Raw genomic sequence first — 21,610 nt, 5'->3', positions numbered from 1 at the left:
TTAAATATTCAATGATTTTAAAGCTTGTGAATACTTGGTTATGACTACCTTCATCATGCTAAATTTAGACATTTCTTTATCTTTTAAAAAAAAAATAGTTGACTATTTAATTAAATGAATGTAATTACGGAATGTCATGTCTTATTTTATATAGGAAAAAACCATTACAATGTATAATGGTGACTTTTTGGTGACTTATGCTCTAATCTTTTAAAGTATTGTGTTAAGGGTCCTTTTGGATGCCTTGGCCCATCAATTGTTAGGTCTATCATCCTTCCTCTTTTAACTCAAAAAAAAAAAAGAAAGAAAACTATCAACAAGTGACATCGTATGGCTTATGTACTTAAGGAAAAAAAGAGAGGCCCACTTTGATAGTCGACCTGTTTAGCGGGTAGGCCGGGCCGAGTTCGAGCCAGACTCAATCCAAGATATAACTAAAATTTATCAAACCTGGGCTCGGCCCGACCCAGCCATCGGGCCTACTTCCTAGGCCCGAGTCCGATACTTACTCAGGCTTCGGGCTAGTCCTTGGGCCTCCTAGATTTTTCTTTTCATTTCTATTTTTTTTTTGATAGAAAGCATCCATTGCTTTAAGATTTTAGAACATACATCCACTTCCTTTGCTTCATTTCTACAAACAAATCACTATTTGTTCACATCCCAAGCAACCTAGAAGGCAAAGAAAAGGGAAAATTACATACAAAGAGGCATAGCATTAGTTGGGGAAGGATACGAGGCCCTCTCGCCATAGATCCAATGGGCAAGTTGGATATCCTAGGGCACAATGGTGATGCACGTGGCATGAATGGCGCAAAGGTTGGTGTCCTCAAAGAGAGCAATGAGGTAGACCTCAGCGGCAACAGAGAGCTTTAGAAGCGGAGCGGTGATCTCCCAACAAGGTGTTGGAAGGGGAGCTTGCAGAAGAGGAGCTTCATGCTCCTCTTGTACTTTTGGATCTCCGCCACCATATCGAGGCGGAAGCAGTGGGGGTCGACTTCCAGCATGGAAGGAGAGCTTTGCATTGTCGGTGCCTAAGGCCGCCTTCGTCACCCACTGCTTTCGTGGGGCCTTGCCACCGATCAACTTTCTGGCCATCACCATCTCCAACGATGAGAGCAAAAGTTTGGGATTCCAAACAAGGGATTTAGGATTCGAAGAATGGACTAAATATTTATATAGAATCTAGGTTGGGCTAGCCTCGAACCGGGCAGACCTAAACACGAGTCCAGTCCATTCAACATGCAGGCTCATATTTTACGCCCACCCCAGCCTGGCCCATCAGGCCTAAAATTTGGTCCCAGGCCCGTCCAAAATGTTATGGGCTTGAACAAGCCAAGTAGGATTTTCGTCCCATTAGCAAGTCTATTTGATGGTGAACACCACAACAAATATTTCAAACAAAATATCTATGCTATATTTGCTTAGGTTCAGATGAAACTAGCAGAACTAAACTGGACAAACTTACCATATTCGGCCAAAATTGTCCCCCATCCCACTAAAAAAAAAGTGGGGATAAGTGAGTTCATGACTAGGTCTTGTTCCCATCAAAAACCCTAGCTAGCATATCATTACCATTTCTCGGCCATGATTCCCCACCACCCCTACAAACATGTGCATAAACACATGAAGTTTCCAAAATCAACTGCATATCTTCTTGGTTAGAATTATGTTCTCCTTCCTACATATAAATCATTGATTAAAAGGATGAAGGCAATATGAAATGGAAAAGCAAAAAAAACACTACTTTCCCTGCTTATTCAATGCAAATACTATCCCTCCAAATCAATACATTTGGTACTCTGCAGCACAAAATATTGATGATTGATCTTTATAGATAAAAACCATGTGAGACAGCTTGAAGCTCCATTCCTTCTTCATTTGCACTGGTCCTCTTTCTTAGACGATCAAATGTGACTTACCCCTTTGCTTGGTCATAGCATACGATCAAACTTCATGATATATCTCAGTTAACAGCTAGAGTGCAGATAAGCATCTGAACATTTCTAAGACTACCTAAACCTTTGAACGTATTAAGCTTACCAAAGTAATTAGCAAAACTAATAGTTTCATAAACTATCATAAACGTGAAAAACAAGTTATATAGGAGCTGCAGAGTAATATAAACAAAAGTTTCAGCAAAGAAATAGAAAGCAAAAGAAAAGTTCAATTCATTAACAAATGTCATTACAAGACTAAAGAAATCAAACGCACCCGTCCTCAGCATCAGTGAAAAGCACACGATTGGCAACAGCCGGCATGGGAGGCTTATGAGGAAATAGTGCTGAATTAAACAGAGGAAAAAACCTCTGCACTAATCTGGCAATATCCAGTGGAACAAGAGCAACTGATTGCTTCATGGTACTTTCTACAAGTGTAGCAGCCAATGACTTTTTAGGCTGTACTTGAGCAGGTGGTGAAGCCGTCTTTGAAGAAGTGGTAACGGCACCCCCAAGGTGAACGTTATTTGTTTCACCATGAGAGGCAAACATGGGAAATGGAAAAAGTGGTACTCTTTTCAAGTGACTTTTGTCAGAGACATCTTGCACGTGATTTTGTCTATACCTCAGAACAGCTGCCAAATCAATCATCAATTATATGAAATATTTAAAATGCCAGGTTGTGAACAAGCTATACAGATGTACACAAGTATATTTGGTCGCTTACCCTCTGAAACATCAGTCATGTAACTCTTAACCAGCCGAAGTGGAGCAACATCAAGAACTGATAGCACCAGGTTATCAAGTAAAGGTGTCCAATTAGAAAATTCTGGAATCTGATGAAAATCAACATGCAGTGATGAACAAAGATTTGAAGGCTGAAAGCAAGAGCGAGGATAAGGAACTTTTCTACAGGCTAATGCTTCTTCATGCTTATCAACCATCTCCATAATCATCTTTTGGACCTGAAGTGCAACTTGTTGTCGCGATGGATCAAGAACACAAACAGAGAAGACCTGAATAAGAAGTTGAACATGCTCATGAATTAAGCAGTACAGCTGACCTATTTGCTCAGTTGTAAAACCATTAACTAAGTCAGCTCCTGAAAATGATGGTGGGCAATGAGTAAAGCTTTTATGAGAGGAGAACTGCCACCCAGAGGCTGGGAAAGGAGCTACTTGTGCATTTGAGACAAGTGGCAATATAGGGCGTAATGGCATCTTTGCCTGCCCTAGAAAATACTTTTTGTTTTCGGCAGACTCCCTTAAACGTTTGTTCTGCCTGGTTACTGGTCTATGAGCATCTCCTTCTTGCTTGTCACTCAACCCTCTGTTATTATCAGTACTTTCATCAACATCACTTTCTAGTGCCTCCCCAAGTTCAATCTCAAAGTCAGCATCATTCTCTTCATCTTCATCTACATTTTCATCCTTCTGTCCTGTCTGTTTATTATCAGCTCCTTCCAGCAAAACAGCAGCAAGAAACTTGTGGTATTCTTCTTCATCATCAGCATTTTGCATGTCGTCGTCATCATCAGATTCCTGAAGGAACGCCTCCAGTTCTTCAAGTGTATAATGTGCAAGGGAGTGGCGGGCTCTCGTGCGTTTGCAGATGGCATCCTCATTATTTATCTCCACAATGAGCTCCTGGAAATTTCTTGGATCTAAAGAACTTGTAGTCTGCTCCAGCAACTCTTCTTTTGTGAAATCAGCAGCATCACTTCCATCTCTAGAGTGCAGTTCATTAATGCATCCTTCATGACAAGTCAAACCTCCTCCCTGCTCCATGGAAGTAGTTAGTTCTCTTGTGATTGGTTTTACTGAAATGGACTCTTTTCCATAAGAATCTCCTAATGCGAGTCTAGTTTGCATCACAGTCTCCTCATCTTCATTTGCATAATCTGTGCTACAACATAGTATCTCCACATTTGCATCCTTGCGTCGCGACCTCCATAGATTTTTGTCAACCTTATTAATTAGACCTTCATTGTCTGAACTCAAACCAGATGATGCTTCTGACAGGGTTTCCCCTTTCAGAAAGGGGTTGAAGTCTATATCCTCTTCTTCCTCATCATCCTCTACTTCCATGTTCAACTCACTGCTTGCAGATAAATCGTCAAAAGGAGTGGTGATATTGCGATGTCCACAATAACTGAATTCTACATTTTCAGTGGCAACAGATAATGACATCCTGAAAAAAGAGGGAAAAAATTGTAATAACTATGCACAAATGCTGTGGAAGTTGCAGCAAAACAGCTTTGAAGGAAATGGTTGCTTCCTTGGCAAAATATCGGGCACCAAAAACAAATACCATAAAACATGTTAAATTATGAATGAGTTCAGCAATAATCAAAAAAAGAAAAAAAGAGAAAAAGGAAGAAGAAGAAGAAGCTACTTGAGAAAAATAGCTGGAACCAGCAGCGATATCTAAATCAACTGATATTGCTGAAACTTGAATTCTTTGTGCGCATGTCTATGATTGTTCTAAAAATTGTCATCCCATAATTGGGTTCAAGTTGTGAATTCCATTAAATCAGTCATTTTTTTATTCAAGTTCATAATCTCCAGCACAGCCAGCTTTTCCACCTCCTACATCTGTCAACAACTGCATTCATACCTATATCCGTCCAAGCCTAGTGATATGAATTACATACCATGGCTACAGCTACATTCTTCCTAGAATCTAAAAAAATTGACATCTTACTTGATTGTTTTCCCCTTTTACTCAACCTTCCAAGCAGGTATGTTTCAAAATATAAAGTTATAAGCACTTGAACAGTCAAGAATTACCATTACAGAAAACATGTTTGAGTTTTTATACGTGCAAATTTAGATTTCTTTTACTCCCAAACAATGGATGGCAAATTCCAAACTAGAAAATTGACCCCTAAAGTATAAGAGGACCCTTTTGTCATTTAATTAAGAGTTGTGAAGAAAAATGCTTTCATGAGTTATTCACTAATAGCATAATCATCTCAGAAATTGTAAACTGTATGAAAATTGAATACCTACTCCAGCCTTAGCATAAACCTAGTCAATTGTGAAACTAAGATTCCTACTCCAGCTTTGCATGAAAAGCTAGAAGAAAATTGACTACACAACAAAAGATGTGGTTTAGAAAAATCTACAAATGCCAGGAAAATTTACTATAACATGATGTATACTCAAGAACCAAGGATAACACGAATAAAAGCGAAAGAAAGGAAGGTTTCTTCTCTTTGCTTCTTGAAAGATCAACTCTCAGATGTTCCATTCTGAAAGTGCGAGCTAGCATATTTCAGAAAAGCATTAGCGAGGCACCAAGGAAGGCAATGACTTAGGAAAAACAAGTCTGCTCAAGTCAAATTGACTATGATCAGGTGTTGTTAAAAATAAATGAACTAATGCATCAATATACACTCAGAAGTGGCATCTGCCATATGGCCTAAATAACCTTAATAAGTGGGTTATATGTTTTCTACAGTGACATCTAAAACTTAAAAGAATGTCTCATTTCCACAGTGACATCTAGAACTTTTTTATGCATGAAGCAAAAAGTTTGAAAAAAAAAGGGGCCTGATTGTGCTTAAATTATCATGACCTGTGTTAGAACTAATTATATTTGTTTCTACATTTCTTTAAAATTTCTTTAGCAAATAGTAGATATCCTTGGAAAGGAATTTGATCTTGTTGAAACATTGTGAAGGCAAAATTAGGAAAATAGGTCCCAGTAGCAGATGAGAAGAAGCCTGAATAGAACCAAGTCACAATGGGATTCAATAATCAATCCCAGAGAGAACAGATAGTACTCATCTGCACAATAGCAAATTTACCGAAGAAAGCAAAAATGTAATTTAAAACTCCAAGTGCAGTTTGATCCAGTGTTTCCGATATTACCCATTTTTTTCAGCCCTGCCAGTTAATAACTGCTGCTACTAAGAACATAATCTTCCTTGTGCAGCGGCACTTCTATTTGAAATTCTAACCATCTCCTAAAAAAGAGCTTAAGTGCAAAAAAAAATAAAAACAATAATGCAATAAAGAAAGGAAGAGAGAGGGGGGAAGGGGGGAGAGAGAGATGGAAACTTTCCGCACCGAAAACTAAAAGAAAGTAGCTTAACCACTTCAGTATGTTTTAACCTAATTTTTAGAGGAAATGGTAAAAGATAGCAAAACCTCGAAGCTTGCCCGTTTAAAATTAAAAGAAAGAACAACCAATTGCTCTAAATTATTATCAAAATTAACAAAAACCATTTACTACGTTTGCCCTAACCCGTAAAATAGGGACTTTGACCACAAACATTAAAAGAAATGAAATTTAAAGCGGGACGCTGGATTTAGATGAAATAATTCAGCCATTATTTAGACCAATTAAATCTTGGAAACCGTATTACCAAGAAAAACTCACCCGAATAGGAACGATACCAGGAATTAAACATTAAATACAAGAAACGCTTACCATGATCGGTGGAACCTCCGCTTTGGGCCGCGCCGGCTTCGACGAAGACGGCTAGAGCTAGGGTTCGAGAAGAGAGCAAGGAAAGAAGGAAAGGAGGGTGGAGTTTCTTCCTATTCACGACGTGGGACGATGGAAAAGGGGGGAGGAAAGGGGCGAGGAGAAGGGTTTTAGTTCATTTTCGAGAAGAAAAGAATGGGGAAGATGGGGAGCGGGAGCGGGAACGGGACCGGGGGGTGGAAGGAAGAAGAGCTCTTTCCGGTCTGGCTCGGAGACGCGACGGAGTGCGGGTTCAGAGAGAAACGGGAGGTTTGAGTTAGCTCCTTCTGGTTAACTCGGACCGGTTCCGGTCTAATGTCGTATTTCATGGAAACCAATGGCCGCGTATCGGGGTAGGGGGCAGCCGAGCCGGGTTGGAGACGGTGAGGTCCTTCCGTCCCTCTTTTGTTTTTTGGTAAAAAATAGCAGGGGAGGGGAGGGGAGGGGAGGGGCGGAACCCACCAATGTAGCAGCCCCTACTAGGCTTCCTTCCATTAGAGAATGTTCAATGCGGATCACAAGTTTCTGCATATCTTCCCAACTCATAAAAAATCCCACTCGGCCATCGACATATGAGTACGTCACCCCAGCACCACCTCAGTACTGATAGAAGAAAAGTATATCCACGCAAAGCCATCCGAGCATGGGGCATGCGGTCCCCTGATTTAATCGACGCCCGCGCGTTTCAAACCCAAACAACTCGGATGGAGTTCAAGCTCCATTACCACCAGGCTACCATCTTGGTGGCCTTTCGTCCCTCTTTAGTAGCGTCGCGTGGCTCTTGACATAGCGATACTTCAACTACACACCTCTATACGGCTAATGAGTGCAGCTGAGGCATGCGGACGATGACGACCGGAAATACAATTAGATGGTCATTAGGCCTTTTGGCTATGGAATCGCACTCCGGTACCATTGGCCTTTCCTATTGCCCTGATCTTTCCTACATCTAGAATATTGTCTGGGCCAAGAGCCATTAGTAGTTGCTATTTCATTTGATTGTTCTTTCTTCTTGTTGATATCGGCAAGATCCAGCCCTATGATGATGCATGGTGAATGGTGGTGAGAAGATTCTTAGTACCCACAAAAAAAAAAAAGCACCAGAGAACAAATAATTATTTAGTTTCTTGCTCTCCCTTAGCAACCGAAAAGGAAAGAAGCACGAGCGTTGACAAACTTGCACAAAATCCGGTCCTAGGTTGCCGAGGTGGATTGCCTCCGTAGACTTATGAGGCAACAAACAAGGGTGAAAGCTCGTTGGATTGGCTCAAACCAGACCCTCTGATGCTCATGTCAGAGAAGATTTTATGTGAGAACGAAGGAGGAAAAGAAGATAGACAATTTCCTTTAGGTAAGGCAATTTTTTTGTTATATTTTTCAAAGGATTTTTAGATCTATTGATAGCTGGATCTCGGATCTTCTATAATCGCATTCAAACAAACTTGAGGTCGTGCCACAACAAATTGCTGATACAGTATAACAACCTTGGAGACGTGTTATAACAACCAGGTATGTGGTGGAATTACGCACACCTTTGAGGTGAAAGGACTAAATTGTTCACAAGAAGGATTCTGCTTGATTTGAAATAGTAGCTAAGGTCATTGAGTTGAGAGGTGCCGACCTCAGAGATCAGTCATTTTAGGTTTGCTCAACCTGGCCTTCAGGTTAGCCTGAGAGGATCCCATTAGGGTGTGTTAAAGAATTTCTAGATGTTCTTGGATTGCCATGCAAGTTATAGGCTAAACGAATTTCTCAATTTTCTCTTATATTAATTATATTTTAAAATCAACCATTCAAAACTTTGTACAAACTCCATCAAGAACTTGTGCATCCTAGATTGAGGTTGTGGATTAGTCGGTTAGCATGAAAGGATACTCCTATCCCTTCTAGGTTGCATTTTTCAGTCTTGTTGGTATATTTCATAATAGCATCTTTTACGGAAGTAATAAACAAGATTTACATAACAAACAAGGATCAAAAATATATTAAAAATTTATCAATAATAAATACATAAAATAAATAAGCAATATTATGACTTATTAAAGTAAACAAAAACAGTAAAGACAACAAAATTATACAAAATCCATATAAATTTTTTATTATACTAAATAAATTCTAGAATCAGCTCCTCACAAATTTGAGCAAATTCCTTCCTGAACTTGTACGATCTGAACCAATGTCATAGATTAGTGAACTTTGTGTAGAGGGGTCGAGAGCAATTTTCTCCTAGCCTCAAGAATATTGTAAATTGAAAAAGTGACAATATTTTTTCTGCAAAAATCTAATAATAGTAGTAGTAGTAGAGCGATAATAGCAATTCCACTGCTTACTGATGATGACAATGGCAATCATAATGATGATGATAATAGGCCACTTTATCTAATAGCCTAAATTGGACAAATATTATATCTTTTTATCAGCATGAGATGCCATATTAGTTGCCAATAAAAGTCATTTCATCAGTATTTGAAATAAATTTCTCTAAAAAAAAAAAACAGTATCTGAAATACAAATTTAAGTTTAGATGAAAATGTTGTTGATTTTAACCTTGAGACGCATGTTGGCTCCTTTTAAATTCATCACTGGTCAACATTATTCCAAAGCTGGATATATGACATCCATAGCCAATGGAAATTTATGATTTCTTTAAACCAACAAAGCCGAGCACATATCTTGCTTGCGAATGGAGAGCTTCTAATTGGTTGTGTATTTATATTAAGTTTTTGATCACCTAGGAACAACGCTGAATGATGCATAATTACTTTATGAAACTTCAAAAGGCACAAATACCGTGAAACAGGCAGCCATTGATTGTGCTAGTGTTGAACTTTTTTTAACCACATGGAAAGGGAAGGGAAAAAAAAAAAGTAACCGCACTGATGAGATACCTGATTCAAGATCCCAAATTTTTGTCAAAAAAAAAAGAAGAAATACACTCTTACTTTTGGTTGCTAAACTTGGTTCTAAACTTGGATCTTTACTTTCTCAGGAGTACAAAGTCTAGGACGAATTGAGATCATTCAACAGCAAAGCACTTATTGATGAAATATGAAATACCCTTACGTTCGCGTAAATAAAATGTCCAGTTTGGAGCTTGCTTGGTAGAATAATAAAGCAACTAGTTAGTTCTCTCGATCTCAGAGAAACACAGGCACAATAGTGGAAATATGCAGTTTTTATTTCACTAGGTTCCATGAAAGAAGACATTGAATTCCATAAACATTATATAGATCCCTTTGCAAGAGGGAGATCGGATCTACTGCTATCCCAAATAATATTCTCGGGTTTCCATCAAGATAACAGAGCATCAAGCCATTGTCCTTGCGTTGTTGACAATCAGCAACATGGTTTGCTTCCCGGAAGGCATTCACAAACTTTATAATTAACCTGCAATGAAGCCTGCCAAATCCCTCAAAATAGGAGTTGCACATCAGTCATGTTTCTTTCCGAAAATTTTGGGCTCCATGCTAAAATGGCTTAACCAAAAACAAAAATAAGAAAAATGAAGATGCAATAGCAGATGAGCAGATGGTCAAAATTTAGAGCCACAGTTGGCAATCGAGATGAGTTTTGAAAATTCAGCAACACTGGTTTTCCTCGGGATTGATTTTTGATAAAATAACAAACTTCAAGGCTGTCAGGAATGCTAGGCCACCAAATCCATCTCGTATCTAAAACAGTGGGAAAAAATCAGCTTAGAAGACGAGGCAGTGGAAACAAGAAATGGAGGAATCAGGAAGGTTGTTATTCAGAAAATTTTCGGACATGAAATCCATCAGAAAGATGATTTCTGTTTTGTCGGAAGTCTTGCTGCAACGACCATTCCAACCCTGCGTACATGCAATCAGTAAGTACAGAATATGAAACCATGTAGCAAATTGTAACAAAACAAAATTGGGTTAGATGGTCCAGATGGAACTAAAATTAGACATTGTAAGTTCTTAATGTTACTTACTACTCATTTTCCATCCACCATTCCTATCTGCTTCTGACCCATTGCATCATTCTCTAGGCATGTCTTCTGACTTCAGATTCCTATTCATGTCATCGAGATATCCCTGTCAATCCACCAGCCACAAATCCTGGTCACAATCATACTCCACTGTGCTTAACTATCCTCCATTCAGTCTCAAAGAAATCCAGCATATTTGTCTAATAAATGCATATGGTTATCTTTGCAGAGTTGGCAAATCTTCCATCTGAACTGGGTTTGGCAAGAATAACAATAAAACAAGCTAAAATGAAAACCTCAAACAAATCTTATATAATTCAAGGACACACGAGTAGGCTATGGCTGTACTGGTCCACAAAAACTCCTAAAAAATGGGAAATGAAATCCTGTGTCAAAGAAATAACACCGAACAGACCGTCAATCACTAAAGCGTTTAAAATTAAAAAATCAAAGAGGCGCAGGCCGCCCAGCTACACCGAATGCAGCAACAAAGTACCTGGAGTATACCAACAGCAGCGAATTTGTCCATGATTGTCTTGGACTCTACTGGATGTAGATTCAAAGGATCTAACAGGGCTTCTACACACTGAAACAACCAAGCATCAATATAAAAAAATTCCTTCTTTGAAGCATCACCATAAACAAAATATTTTTCACAAGTCACCTTTGAGGTATAATTTTCATTCCAGTATGTATAACACAAGCCATCAAGTCTCCCTGTTTTGCGAAGTTCCTCCATAAAAAGCTTCACTTGCACAGCCTATTGCAAAGCAGAAAATAGTAATAAAGGAGAACATGAGTGGAACTTTATGGCCATGAAATAGATAACGTACCTCTACACTAGATTGACCCTGTAAACTGAAGGGGTAACCAACAACAAAGCCAATGAGAGAAAGTTGAGAAACCTGTGCACAAAAATACAATGCAAACAAAAGATATTAAAGAATAATTTCTTACCCAAAAAAATAAAAATGTTAATTTCAAGCATCTCCAAGTTTTCAAGCAACTTTAAAGAAAAATATTAGCAGCTGATTGTCAAAGCAAATGTTGTCAAAATCAAGATCGAATCCCATTAACCATTCTCAAATAACCACCATTTTGTGAATGACAACCCGTTTAAATTGAAAAAAAGATTTGAAACATATGAAAGGCATAAAACATATTGGTGGTAGACAAACCAAAGGTCTAGTCATAGATAACCTAATCATTAACCCAATTTGTGATAACAATTGTTCTTTTCTTTTTATTTTATTTTATTGGTTGAGAAACAAACATGAAATGACAACTCTTTAGACTAGTCGAAAAAAGTTAGCCAGATCCAAGGCAGGTGAAGTTTATTCTTTTCATTATATATGCAGCGGCAGCATAGTGATGTTGCATGGTCGAAATAAAATGGATGAACAAAGTATTCTGAGACTCAAAAATAATGACCGAATAAAGCATTGACGATGAGATGACATACCCAAATGTAAACATATACATAGGCAGATCTCTAGGAGACATGCCTAGAAGAGAATCCATTAAAAAAAGGACTGAGAAGGAAAAGGCTCACAATCCACAAAAACTAACTCGACATCATTAGCAGCCAACATTCTGATACTGCATGTAGTTTTCCATTAACATCACTTAGCCGTCTGCGCTTTAAAAACTTTATCTACTGGAGTGAGCATTGCCAGTTAGAGCACCTTGAGAAGCCTAAGGTTGATTTGAATGAAAGCTTCTCGGCCTCTGAGTTTTAAAGCATCACTGCTACCGATGGTTCTTTGACAGGGCTCTTTCACCGTAGATTTTGCACGCCAACAGATGATATTCCTCTCTTGGGAGCCACCACAGTCTTACTTCCTCAAGATCAACTTTAATGCAATGTACATGACAATGAAGCCTATGGTGGAGTGACCTTCATTATTAAGGACCATAGAGGGTCCTTCCTTGCAAGCGTTGGAACTTGGTTACCTGATATTGCTGTCCCAATGGCGAGTTGTGCAGAGCATGGGAAGGGCTGACCTACGCTGTTGTAACCCTGAGAGCAGCCAAAGTTGTCCTAGAGGGGAATTTAGGTACTTCTATTAAATGGCTGTCCCTTACGACCCCTAAGAATAATGGTACACACCCCCTCATCCTGGATTATAGGCGGATGTGGAACTCCCTTGATTCCTTCATGGTGGCTCACACCTTCAGAGAGGGGAATAGTGCAGGGCCGTGTATTATATGGCCAACCACACTAGTGTTACCTTGTGGGATTCTAACTCCGTTCTTCCAGCTTCTTTCCTAGAATTTTGTATGCTGACTCTCATGGATGTATTTATACACAATATGTATAGATCCAAATCACCAAAAAAAAAGCAATGCCATTAGAGGAACGACAGCAATAGGCACGCTTCGTATATTAAGGGCCTTCGGTCATAAATTCATTTGTATATGCTTTACGAGAGGCAAAATAACAATGATTCTCATATTATTCAACTTTGACCAAGGAAAAAAGATAAAAAGACATGATAACTATTAGACATACCAACGTTTGAAGATCTCTGGCCATCAAATCGATGTTTGTTTTCTTCCTGACCAAGACACTGCATCATATATCGGAGAACCATATGACTACTTAGGACGGTAAATCATTAAACAAAGGATGAAACAATAACATCATATATATCGTACTTTTCTTTTTGATGCAAATTATATATATTGTATGAACACAAATGTGTGATGCCGATTCTAGTACTTTTATTTGTCTTGTTACTAACTATTTCTACTCAAATAAGTAATAATAATTTCCAAAGTGCATTTAATTAACAAATGAAAATAATCTAATACCAAATGAACCTATAAACAAAGTTTTAATGAAGTTGTGCTACCGTGATAAGATATAACCAATCAGATCAATGTAACCGAGCTATTTTCCCCATGCTCAAAGGCAGAGAAACACGACTTCTGCAGGAGTGACATTTTATAATTATCATGATGAAGCTAGCTATTATCCAAGGACAGTCAGCAATGACACAACAGCCAAGGTTATCATCCACAAGAATCATCAAAACTTGAATTATTAAGGTATTGCATGTCTGGTTGTTTCATATAGTCACCCATAGCAATTGAATTCATGTTCTTCAGTCTTCACATATATAAGCAAGGTAGAGATGCAATAGATGATTTGACAGCAGGATTCAATGTATCCAGAAATTCAGAACATGAACAGAGGTTTGTGTTTCTTAAACAATGTGTATATATGTGCTGATATATTATATGCATAGCTGGACAAAATGCTTGAATACTTTCAATGAATTATCATTGTTACTGACAATGCCAATCTGATAATGCATTTTCAACTCAGAGAAGAAGACCTAGATTAAATCATTTATAACATGTGTAAGTACTAGAAGAAAAACAAATTACAAATATAGAGTATGATTTTGCCATAACAGTTGACATCAAGCTTCAAAGTTGGTGAGTCAGAAAGCCTGATTATCATATTATTATTTTTTTCCTGATATTTCTAATGAATATTTAAAGATTTCTGCACCAAGCAGTTTAATTTTCTGTGAGATTATCTCATTTCCTAACACAGACTTTGGAAACTGGAATTGAAAGGCTACCAGAGAACTCCTATCATCACATAAAAATCTTCCAAACAAAAATGAAGAAAAATTTATTAAACAAGTAGTTATTTCTAATCCACTCCAATTTTCACCAAATTTCAAATTTTACTGGAGAGGACACTAGTAAGCTTAGGATTCAGAAATAATTTTAGGACAACAGTGACGCATACAAATTAGTTAAGGTGGATCATATTCTTAGGACACATTTCAGACATGACACGGAGCCCAAACTTGAGAGGAGGATGTGGGAATTTTAAATTAGCTGCTCTTCACATTTTACAGCTCTCCAACACCCAACATGATTATTATGAAGTGAAGAATAAGAGGATCTAACAATGAACTGTCATGGTCTGAATTCTTATCATTCCTCTCAAAAACAAGGGGAAAAAACTATAGATGGCTGGTAGGCTCTCCTAAAACTATGTTATGAAATTTTGAAAAATTCCAACATGTCTTGGGAAATGCTGTTTATTGTATAGCAGCTAGCAATCAAGTTTTGAAAATTATGGGCTTAGTTCAGTTATAAGAAGTCCAATTAATGCCTCCCTGCCTTCACAGCCCACTGCAATATTCCGGACATTTCACACCACAGCTGCTTAATGTCTCCCGCATTCTCTGCATCAAATACCGGGTAACACGATATTCAGTTGCATGACCCTCCTCTCCCCCTCACCTAGGGACCAGCATATGCTTGAATACCAGAATCTTCACATTTTTAATTTGCAAAAAGAGTAGGAATGACAATGGGGGAATGAGATAGACAGTAGAGAAAAAAATATTTCTTCGACTTACCAGGCAAGGAGGTAGACAAACACATGGTGCAAATGCTGACAGTTACTTTATCTAAAGTCAAAACTGAAAAGCCCATAATTTATAAAATTGATGCTATAAGGAAAATCCAAAAACTGCATGTCTAGAACATCTTAATAATTTAGATACTAGATGAAAACTTTAAATACTAGATAAAGAAAAGAAGCTAATTGAAGTGGCAAGAACAGCAGAAAAATAAGCATCGTCCACAATCAAAAGATTGCACCCAATCTAGATCTTTTTAAAATTTCATCCTATGACATAGCAATGCAAGGGTTAAGCAAAATAAGGCATTCTTGGCGTCACTTATTGCCCCAGAACAATTAACGTGGCAGTCAGATCATCAGATCAATTTCAAAATGTTTGCAGTTTCAGTATGATAATAAAAATAAAGGAAGAAATGCTGTTAGTTTCTAAACTTCACATGACGAATCCTTCCATTGAAAGAGCAAAACTTTATTCACAAAATTCACAAGGATGTTTATGATTCTTCAACATTGACCATCAAAGTGTTTGTTGCTTAGCAGCATAAAGCTTATGGATTCACGCAAAGCAATAAAAAATGAAAAACAATTTTGTTATCTATGTTAAGAAAAAAATCTTTCCTTGCCAATCAATTTAGAATTTTTACTATGATCTACTTATTGCATAAGTTAGCATAAGGGGAAAAGGTCGATAGTTTCTTGAGCTTGTAGATCTCTTTTCCCTTTCACTAGCTTAACCACTTACATCAACTAACAGGCCAGTTAATAAACAAAGAGTCACTATAACTTCTGAATGCTAATTTTTGTTCCCCCAAGGTTAATATATGACATATGGAGAGAAAGAGAGAGAGAGAGCGAGAGAGTAGAGAACATGTATGCGCCTACATGAGCACCAGATTGCTCATACCTTAAAGGTGACGCAATTTTGTTACAAGTATCTGAGACAGCCAAACCAACATATTTTTGCCCAACATCTAGTCCAAGCAGCCGGCCTTGCTCCTTAGAGCCCGACTTGAGAAACTTTTGAAACAACTCAATTGGCTTCACCAACTTCATCTGAAATTGCACCATGCAATTAGATTAAAAATTCAATATGCTAAAAAATGATTGCATGTTATATGCCTACTTAATTGTATTGCTATGATATTTGAAGGTCCTGAAAAAAAAGCATCTACTCTGGTTCCAGCATACAATTAAGTGGTTGTAATGTATGAAACAGTCCATTGTTCAGCTAGTTAGTTTCTTGGTTATTCCATTCCCACAGTTCATACATTGTAAATGAGCAAGATGACTAATAAGACTGCTTAAAGAAGCAGCAAAGTAATGCCACTTTCAAAACATCAATCCATGTAAACATGAGAAAACCAAATAGCACAATAGGGAAAAAACATGTCCATAATATCATATGGTAAAAGGAGCCACAACATAACATCCCTGACTTCCACCATGTCAATATAATAAAGGAGACAACTGCCGTATCGCCCCATACTGCTTGGTACGGGGCATACCATATTATACTGGGAGAAAACCAGTACGAAACACCCCTTCAAATCGGTACAAATCCCGTACCGCCCATATCGAGACGTACCGCCGCATATGGAGACGTACCGACATGTACCGAGGTGCATACTGGTCCGTATCGAGGTGTACCGAGATGAAAATTGAGAAAATGGATAAGAAAGCTATTTTGGCACAAAGATGTACCGTACCATACCGAACTGATAAGGTATTGATACAGTATCCGGTACTGAGATTGCAACCTTGGAGACAACAGTACGTTCTTAAGGAAACAACATTGATCCTTGACATCTGTTTCAAAAAAGTAGATAATCTCTGGAGGACACGAGGGTCATCATATCAATATCTGACAAGACCTCAATACAAAAGGGCCCATTTCGACAAAGAACAACCACCATGATTGAGCTTGGTTCTATTAAGTCAAAGAGAATATGATACTAGGATAAGTTTAATCAACAATTTCGGCTTACAAGGATGCATTCGACTTGCTAAAAGTAAAAGCTGGCAGCCATGGAAATAAGGTTCTAAATACAAGCAATAATGAACAAGGATACGATTTTGGATCATTTATATCCTCTTTCATCTCCCCACACAAATCCTTGAAAAAAAAAGGCTACAACATGTAATCGATGGCCCTAGGATAAACCATTTGTCAAAATCTAGACTCCAAATTTTGATCAAACAAGTAGTATGCTCTGCAAAATCTGAAATATTCTTCTAAACCAACTAAGCCATTGGAAAAAAGATGAAGTGTGATTTGGTTGTATTCTGGTATGCGCACATTAGTCATATGGTTAGCCTCATTAGCAGATCACAAGCATCAGTCTTCTGCCAATCAATTCTCCAACTAAAAATTTCCAATCTTGTGGATCATGTCGTACCAAATGTGAAATGTTGTGCTATTTTTCAATGAAATGACACAACAATAGCCATCCCAATGAATGCGTTACACCTTCATAGATTCTAGCAAGTGCTACACACATGATTATTGCAAGAACATCCTTAATATGAGGCTTATTGCAAGAACATCCTTAATATGAGGCATGTGAGAGGTAGTGAGGATGACTGTAGTTATCCAATCTGATTAAAGCTTTTTGTAATTGATATATTTTACTTTATAATACTCATAGTTTTGAGAGATGCACACCTCTTGTTTCCCTCTCTTAAGAGAAAGCATTGGATCATGTGAGTGTAAATCTATTTATTATGGAGCATTTATAATGGGGATGGAGATATAGGGACAAACAAACACAGGCCGGCCCCAAAAGTTCTGATTATATAGTAGAATAGATGGCTGCAGAAACCTGGGCTCAAATCCCAGATCCAAATTACTGTTGTCCTTCAGATTTCTTGAGAATCAGATGTATAACTGTTGTACATGTTGAAAAGGTCATGTAACAAGCATGCCTAGACTCACCTTTTGCTAGGCAAGCTTTGTAAAGCAAGATCAGAGATCAGTCTCATCACTCTTCCACTATTGTACTTTGAGATTGATTCTTGATAGGAGGGAGAGAAAAACCTTTGTTTGTTTGATCAAACATGATTTAAGATTTTAAAATTTTTCTCCTTTCTTCTAGAAATGTCTTTGAAGAATCTCTAGCTTTGTGTAGCACAGCGAAGATAGTCATAAAACAGGTGGGATTTCAACAATAACCAATTAGAGTAATATAAAAATGGAACAGTTATCTCATTGCTCTTAACTTCAAAAAAATTCCAAACTGTAGCTACTGTGATCAAATATCTTACCAGCAGCCTCACCTCTTTAGATCCATGTGGTAGAGACTCAAGGCAATATCACTTTCAGCTGATAGAGAATATTGTGTGGAAAAAGGCTCAAGAAGACTAATTGTTGTAAATGAAGCAAACAGTTAACTCCATGACTTTGGGACAAGTTTAGTGACATATGGAAGTCTCAGATGTTTGCTTTTGGAAATCCCTTAGAAATATTTGATGCAAAGTCTATAGGACATCCCTTCTTCCCTTGCCAACAAAGGAAGCTTCTTTAGCTTATAACTCATGGATTGTTTATAATGGAGTCGTTAAGATACTATCTCCATCTTTGTAATCATTGTGCTCATAGACAACTGTATAGAGTTAAAAATGAAATGTTGAACCATTGGATTTGGACAGATATTTCATGAATAAATTACAAAGCAAACGCAACAAAGCCGATCATGCTAGTTGTTAAGCCAAATCCCAATTGGTTAAACACTCCAAATCCATTTCAGAGAGCTGACGTATCAAGCTAGCAAGATCAAAATTTTTGATCGAAGGACTAAAGGTAAGAAGCAGTACCTCTACATATCTAAATGTGCACTTAAAAACCAGAGACATTGAAGCTCAAAAAGCATCAGTGCTAACCATTTATACAATACAGTTCCATATGCGAACCAACCAGCCAAGCTACCAAACAAAGCCAAAGTCGAATTTATCAAAAAACTAGAAGTTTGCTCAAAATGTCTTGACATTAGATACAAACACCAAATTTTCAGAACTAGGGTTTAATCTATAAAGAAAAGAAGAGGAAAGGGATTAGCTTGCAGACCTTCAGTAAATGATAAAATTGGGTTCTTTACCACCAATTCAGCATTCAATTTGGAGTTGTATGCTTCAGGGAGGCAAAACTAAGCTGAAAAAATCGTGATCCGAGGACACTTTCTCTTAGCCACCTTGTTGGCCGATCGGGAGGGGGCGCTGGTTGGAGCTCCTAGACCGGAGGTCTTGAACTAGAAGGCTAAGAGAGAGTGGCGGCCATCATGACCTAGAGAAGAAGTAGAAGAGAAAGAGAAGCAGAGGGGGGAGGAAGAAGGACCAGGAGAGATGAATTGTATTAAAAGCCGCAACTTTCCTTCGCAGTCGGTTTAGAGTTATTCTTGAAACCGAAACGATTTAAATCGGTTTCCTAAAATAGAAACTGAACCGATTCAAATCAGTTTCCTAAAATAGAAACTGAAACCGAACCAACTATTTTCAAGAACCGGTTCAAACCGATCGAAGAAATTTAGTTGGATACAATTCTGTTTATTTGGTTGAATTGGGCTGGACTAAATAAGCTTCTATCAAATGCGCTAGGCTAAATGGGCTTCTATCAAATTACAAGCCTGCATACTTTAAATTGTTTCTGTAATATCTAAAACCAAATATGATTTATAGAAAGGTCATCGCATCAAACTTCAACGAACAGGCTCCCATCAGAAGGCAAAATTTTAGTACTTGCCAAGTACAGCCAACTATTTTTCATAAGAACTTGGCTTAAAAAAAGACAATGCCCACGAATATGAAACAAAACCTGTATTGGACCAGCCGACGAGAGTAAAGGCACATGAAAAAACACCAGTAGCACATTTCTAATCCACAAAAGCAGCACCATATTTCTAAACCATCCATTCTTATCCAAACCAGAAGGGAAAACATCTGATGAATTATTTGAATTACTTTTCCATATGCTGGTTGTTTTTACTGTGCTCAGCCAGAGAAAAGGGAATGCATGACAAGATTTATTTTTAAGTTTCTACAAAACCCAGAAACTAGAAAAGCAGAGTACAGGAAGAGGTGGGTCAGATTGAAACGGCCACAAATCGTTGCCTTCACAAGAAAAACAAAAGACCGTGCAAGGTTGCCTCACCATTTAGAAAAGCCATTTTCCCACTCGACAATTCAGCAACATCCTCATCCAAGAATCACCACAGCCTCCTTGTATAAGACAAGATACCAATAAGAAGAACAAAATCCAGTGAGAAAGAAACAAAAGGAGAGAAAGAAGCACAACTTCACGGCCATTACCGAACAAGAAGAAGAAGACCACCAGCAAACCTTGAGAAAGAAAACCAGCCGGAGAACTACGATTTGAAGGCTTAGAGGAGATTTGTGAGGATCCGTACAGGCGTGTGTTTAGTCCCACATCAGTTATTTGCTGCATAGATCTTGAGTACTTATAAAGGATCAAAGAACCCAAATAATACCTTCTAGCTAGCCATTTTGAGTGAGGTCCTGGGTTGTTACAAAATTCTTGATTCGATGAGATGGAAATATCATTCCTTCTCTTCTTCTTCTCCTTCTTCCCCAATGACCCGCCCAGCTGGCAATGGCTGCAGGTCGGTTGTCTGCGGAACAGCAGACCTTCCAGAGCTGCCTCGTCTATTGCTCGAAAAGAATACATCCATGGCAATGAAGAGGAGAAGAAGAAGAACCCTTAAGGAGTCACTCATCATCAATTCATCATCGCCTCAATTTTATACATGCATAGTCGGAGAAGAGGAGGAGAAGGAGAAAGCTGAGAAGAAGAAGAAAAGAAAGAGCAGAGCTCGAAGAGTAGAAAAAAAATCCCCACAGATACTCCTCTCTATGACGAGAAAGAAAGCGAAGAGATGAAGAGAGACTGAAGGCAGAGGCTTCTTTATCGATGCCCATGAACTGATTCCTGCGAAGGGCTAGGGCATTCTTTAGCGGCTGTGCTGGTGGCCAGGGAGGGGCCCTGGGCGAAGATAATGATGGAAGAAGGCTCGCCAAGCAGTGTGGTTCCATGGTTCCATATTTGTAGCAGCAGAAACTAGGGTTTGAAACTTACAATCTATTTTAGAAAGAAGAAGAGGAGAGGAGAAGAGATCTCACCTGAGCAAGGGTTGGAGGAGGAGGGAGGTGTGGGAGAGCGGGCGGATTGAGATTCGAGATTCGGCTCCGGCGAGGAGAGTCGACGAAGGCGGTCCCGAGCGGCAGAGTAGGAGGAGAGCGCGAAGACGATACGGATGCAAATAATATTAGTCACGCGGACGGCATTAACGGCGGGCCACACTGAGTTTTTTTTTTTTTTTTTTTTTTTGGGTACAACAGCCACCCACACACAAAAGCACAAAAGAGAATATAAGAAAGATGGAACCATGATGTAGTTGTCCTAAATAAAGCCTCCAAAATACTGAGTTATGAAGGATGCTATCCAGTCAGCCATACTATTTACCTCTTTAAAAGTATGAGTGGCCCGATAGGTGATGCACTCACCCAAAAATCGGCGGATGTTATGAATCAAGGGCATCCCGCTGGCTGCATTGTACGAATCGTAGGTCCACTCGATCACCGTGGCAGAATTTCCTTCAAGGATAATATAGGCTATGCCCAGCACTCGCCTCGCGTAGCAGATGTCCTCCCACGCAACTCTGGCCTTACCACCGCCATAGTCTGCTCAAAGATCCATCGACTTCTGACCGCCACAAATTTGGCCTCCTGATCTCTGATGACAAATCCGACACCTCTATAGCCTCCAACCTCGTTGATACCGCCATTGAAGTTTATCTCGAGAAAATCAGAGATGGGAGCTCCCAGGATACAGATATAGTTTCGGGCACT

The 21,610-nt window shown here is 38.6% G+C and overlaps 2 protein-coding genes across 26 annotated transcripts in view; both read right to left on the bottom strand.

The window, feature by feature from the left end:
* Positions 1–6,871, bottom strand: part of LOC103700826 (uncharacterized) — a 37,718-nt gene extending 30,847 nt beyond the window's left edge. For all 4 annotated transcript variants that reach the window (XR_015976489.1, XR_015976492.1, XM_088718656.1 and 1 more), the window contains exons 1-3: positions 6,375–6,871; positions 2,665–4,127; positions 2,212–2,572 (exon numbers count right to left, since the gene is read on the bottom strand). Coding sequence is in view for 2 of the 4 variants with exons in the window: in XM_088718656.1 (XP_088574782.1) it covers positions 2,212–2,572; positions 2,665–4,126 (1,823 nt within the window). In the remaining 2 variants the exon portion in view is untranslated. The remainder of the gene's footprint in view (positions 1–2,211; positions 2,573–2,664; positions 4,128–6,374) is intronic.
* A 2,696-nt stretch (positions 6,872–9,567) lies between these two features.
* LOC103700828 (Polynucleotidyl transferase, ribonuclease H-like superfamily protein) lies at positions 9,568–21,127 on the bottom strand. 22 transcript variants are annotated; one of them, XR_015976510.1, is made up of 10 exons: positions 19,896–21,127; positions 15,660–15,808; positions 12,875–12,932; positions 11,196–11,267; positions 11,027–11,122; positions 10,859–10,948; positions 10,692–10,748; positions 10,366–10,468; positions 10,176–10,240; positions 9,568–10,081 (listed from the first exon to the last, which is right to left on the bottom strand). XR_015976510.1 is itself a non-coding variant. In XM_039114443.2 (10 exons), exons 2-9 carry the CDS (start codon positions 19,896–19,898, stop codon positions 10,412–10,414), a joined length of 582 nt encoding a protein of 193 aa, XP_038970371.2. In that variant the 5' UTR covers positions 19,899–19,963; positions 20,054–21,057; the 3' UTR covers positions 9,568–10,240; positions 10,366–10,411. The 22 variants fall into 22 exon arrangements, 11 of the variants coding, with proteins under 11 accessions (XP_038970371.2, XP_038970372.2, XP_026657928.2 ...); XR_015976530.1 differs by lacking the exon at positions 10,692–10,748 and having other exon boundaries at positions 19,896–19,963; positions 20,882–21,102; XM_039114443.2 differs by having other exon boundaries at positions 9,568–10,240; positions 19,896–19,963; positions 20,054–21,057.
* Positions 21,128–21,610: the final 483 nt, after the last annotated feature.

Source organism: Phoenix dactylifera, chromosome 1 (genome assembly GCF_051530095.1).
Source record: "Phoenix dactylifera cultivar Ajwa chromosome 1, Ajwa_hap1_PhDact_Kaust_v1.1, whole genome shotgun sequence".
Taxonomy (NCBI): domain Eukaryota; kingdom Viridiplantae; phylum Streptophyta; class Magnoliopsida; order Arecales; family Arecaceae; genus Phoenix; species Phoenix dactylifera.
Note: the sequence above shows the minus strand (reverse complement) of the source record. Positions and strands in the feature narration are given on the sequence as shown.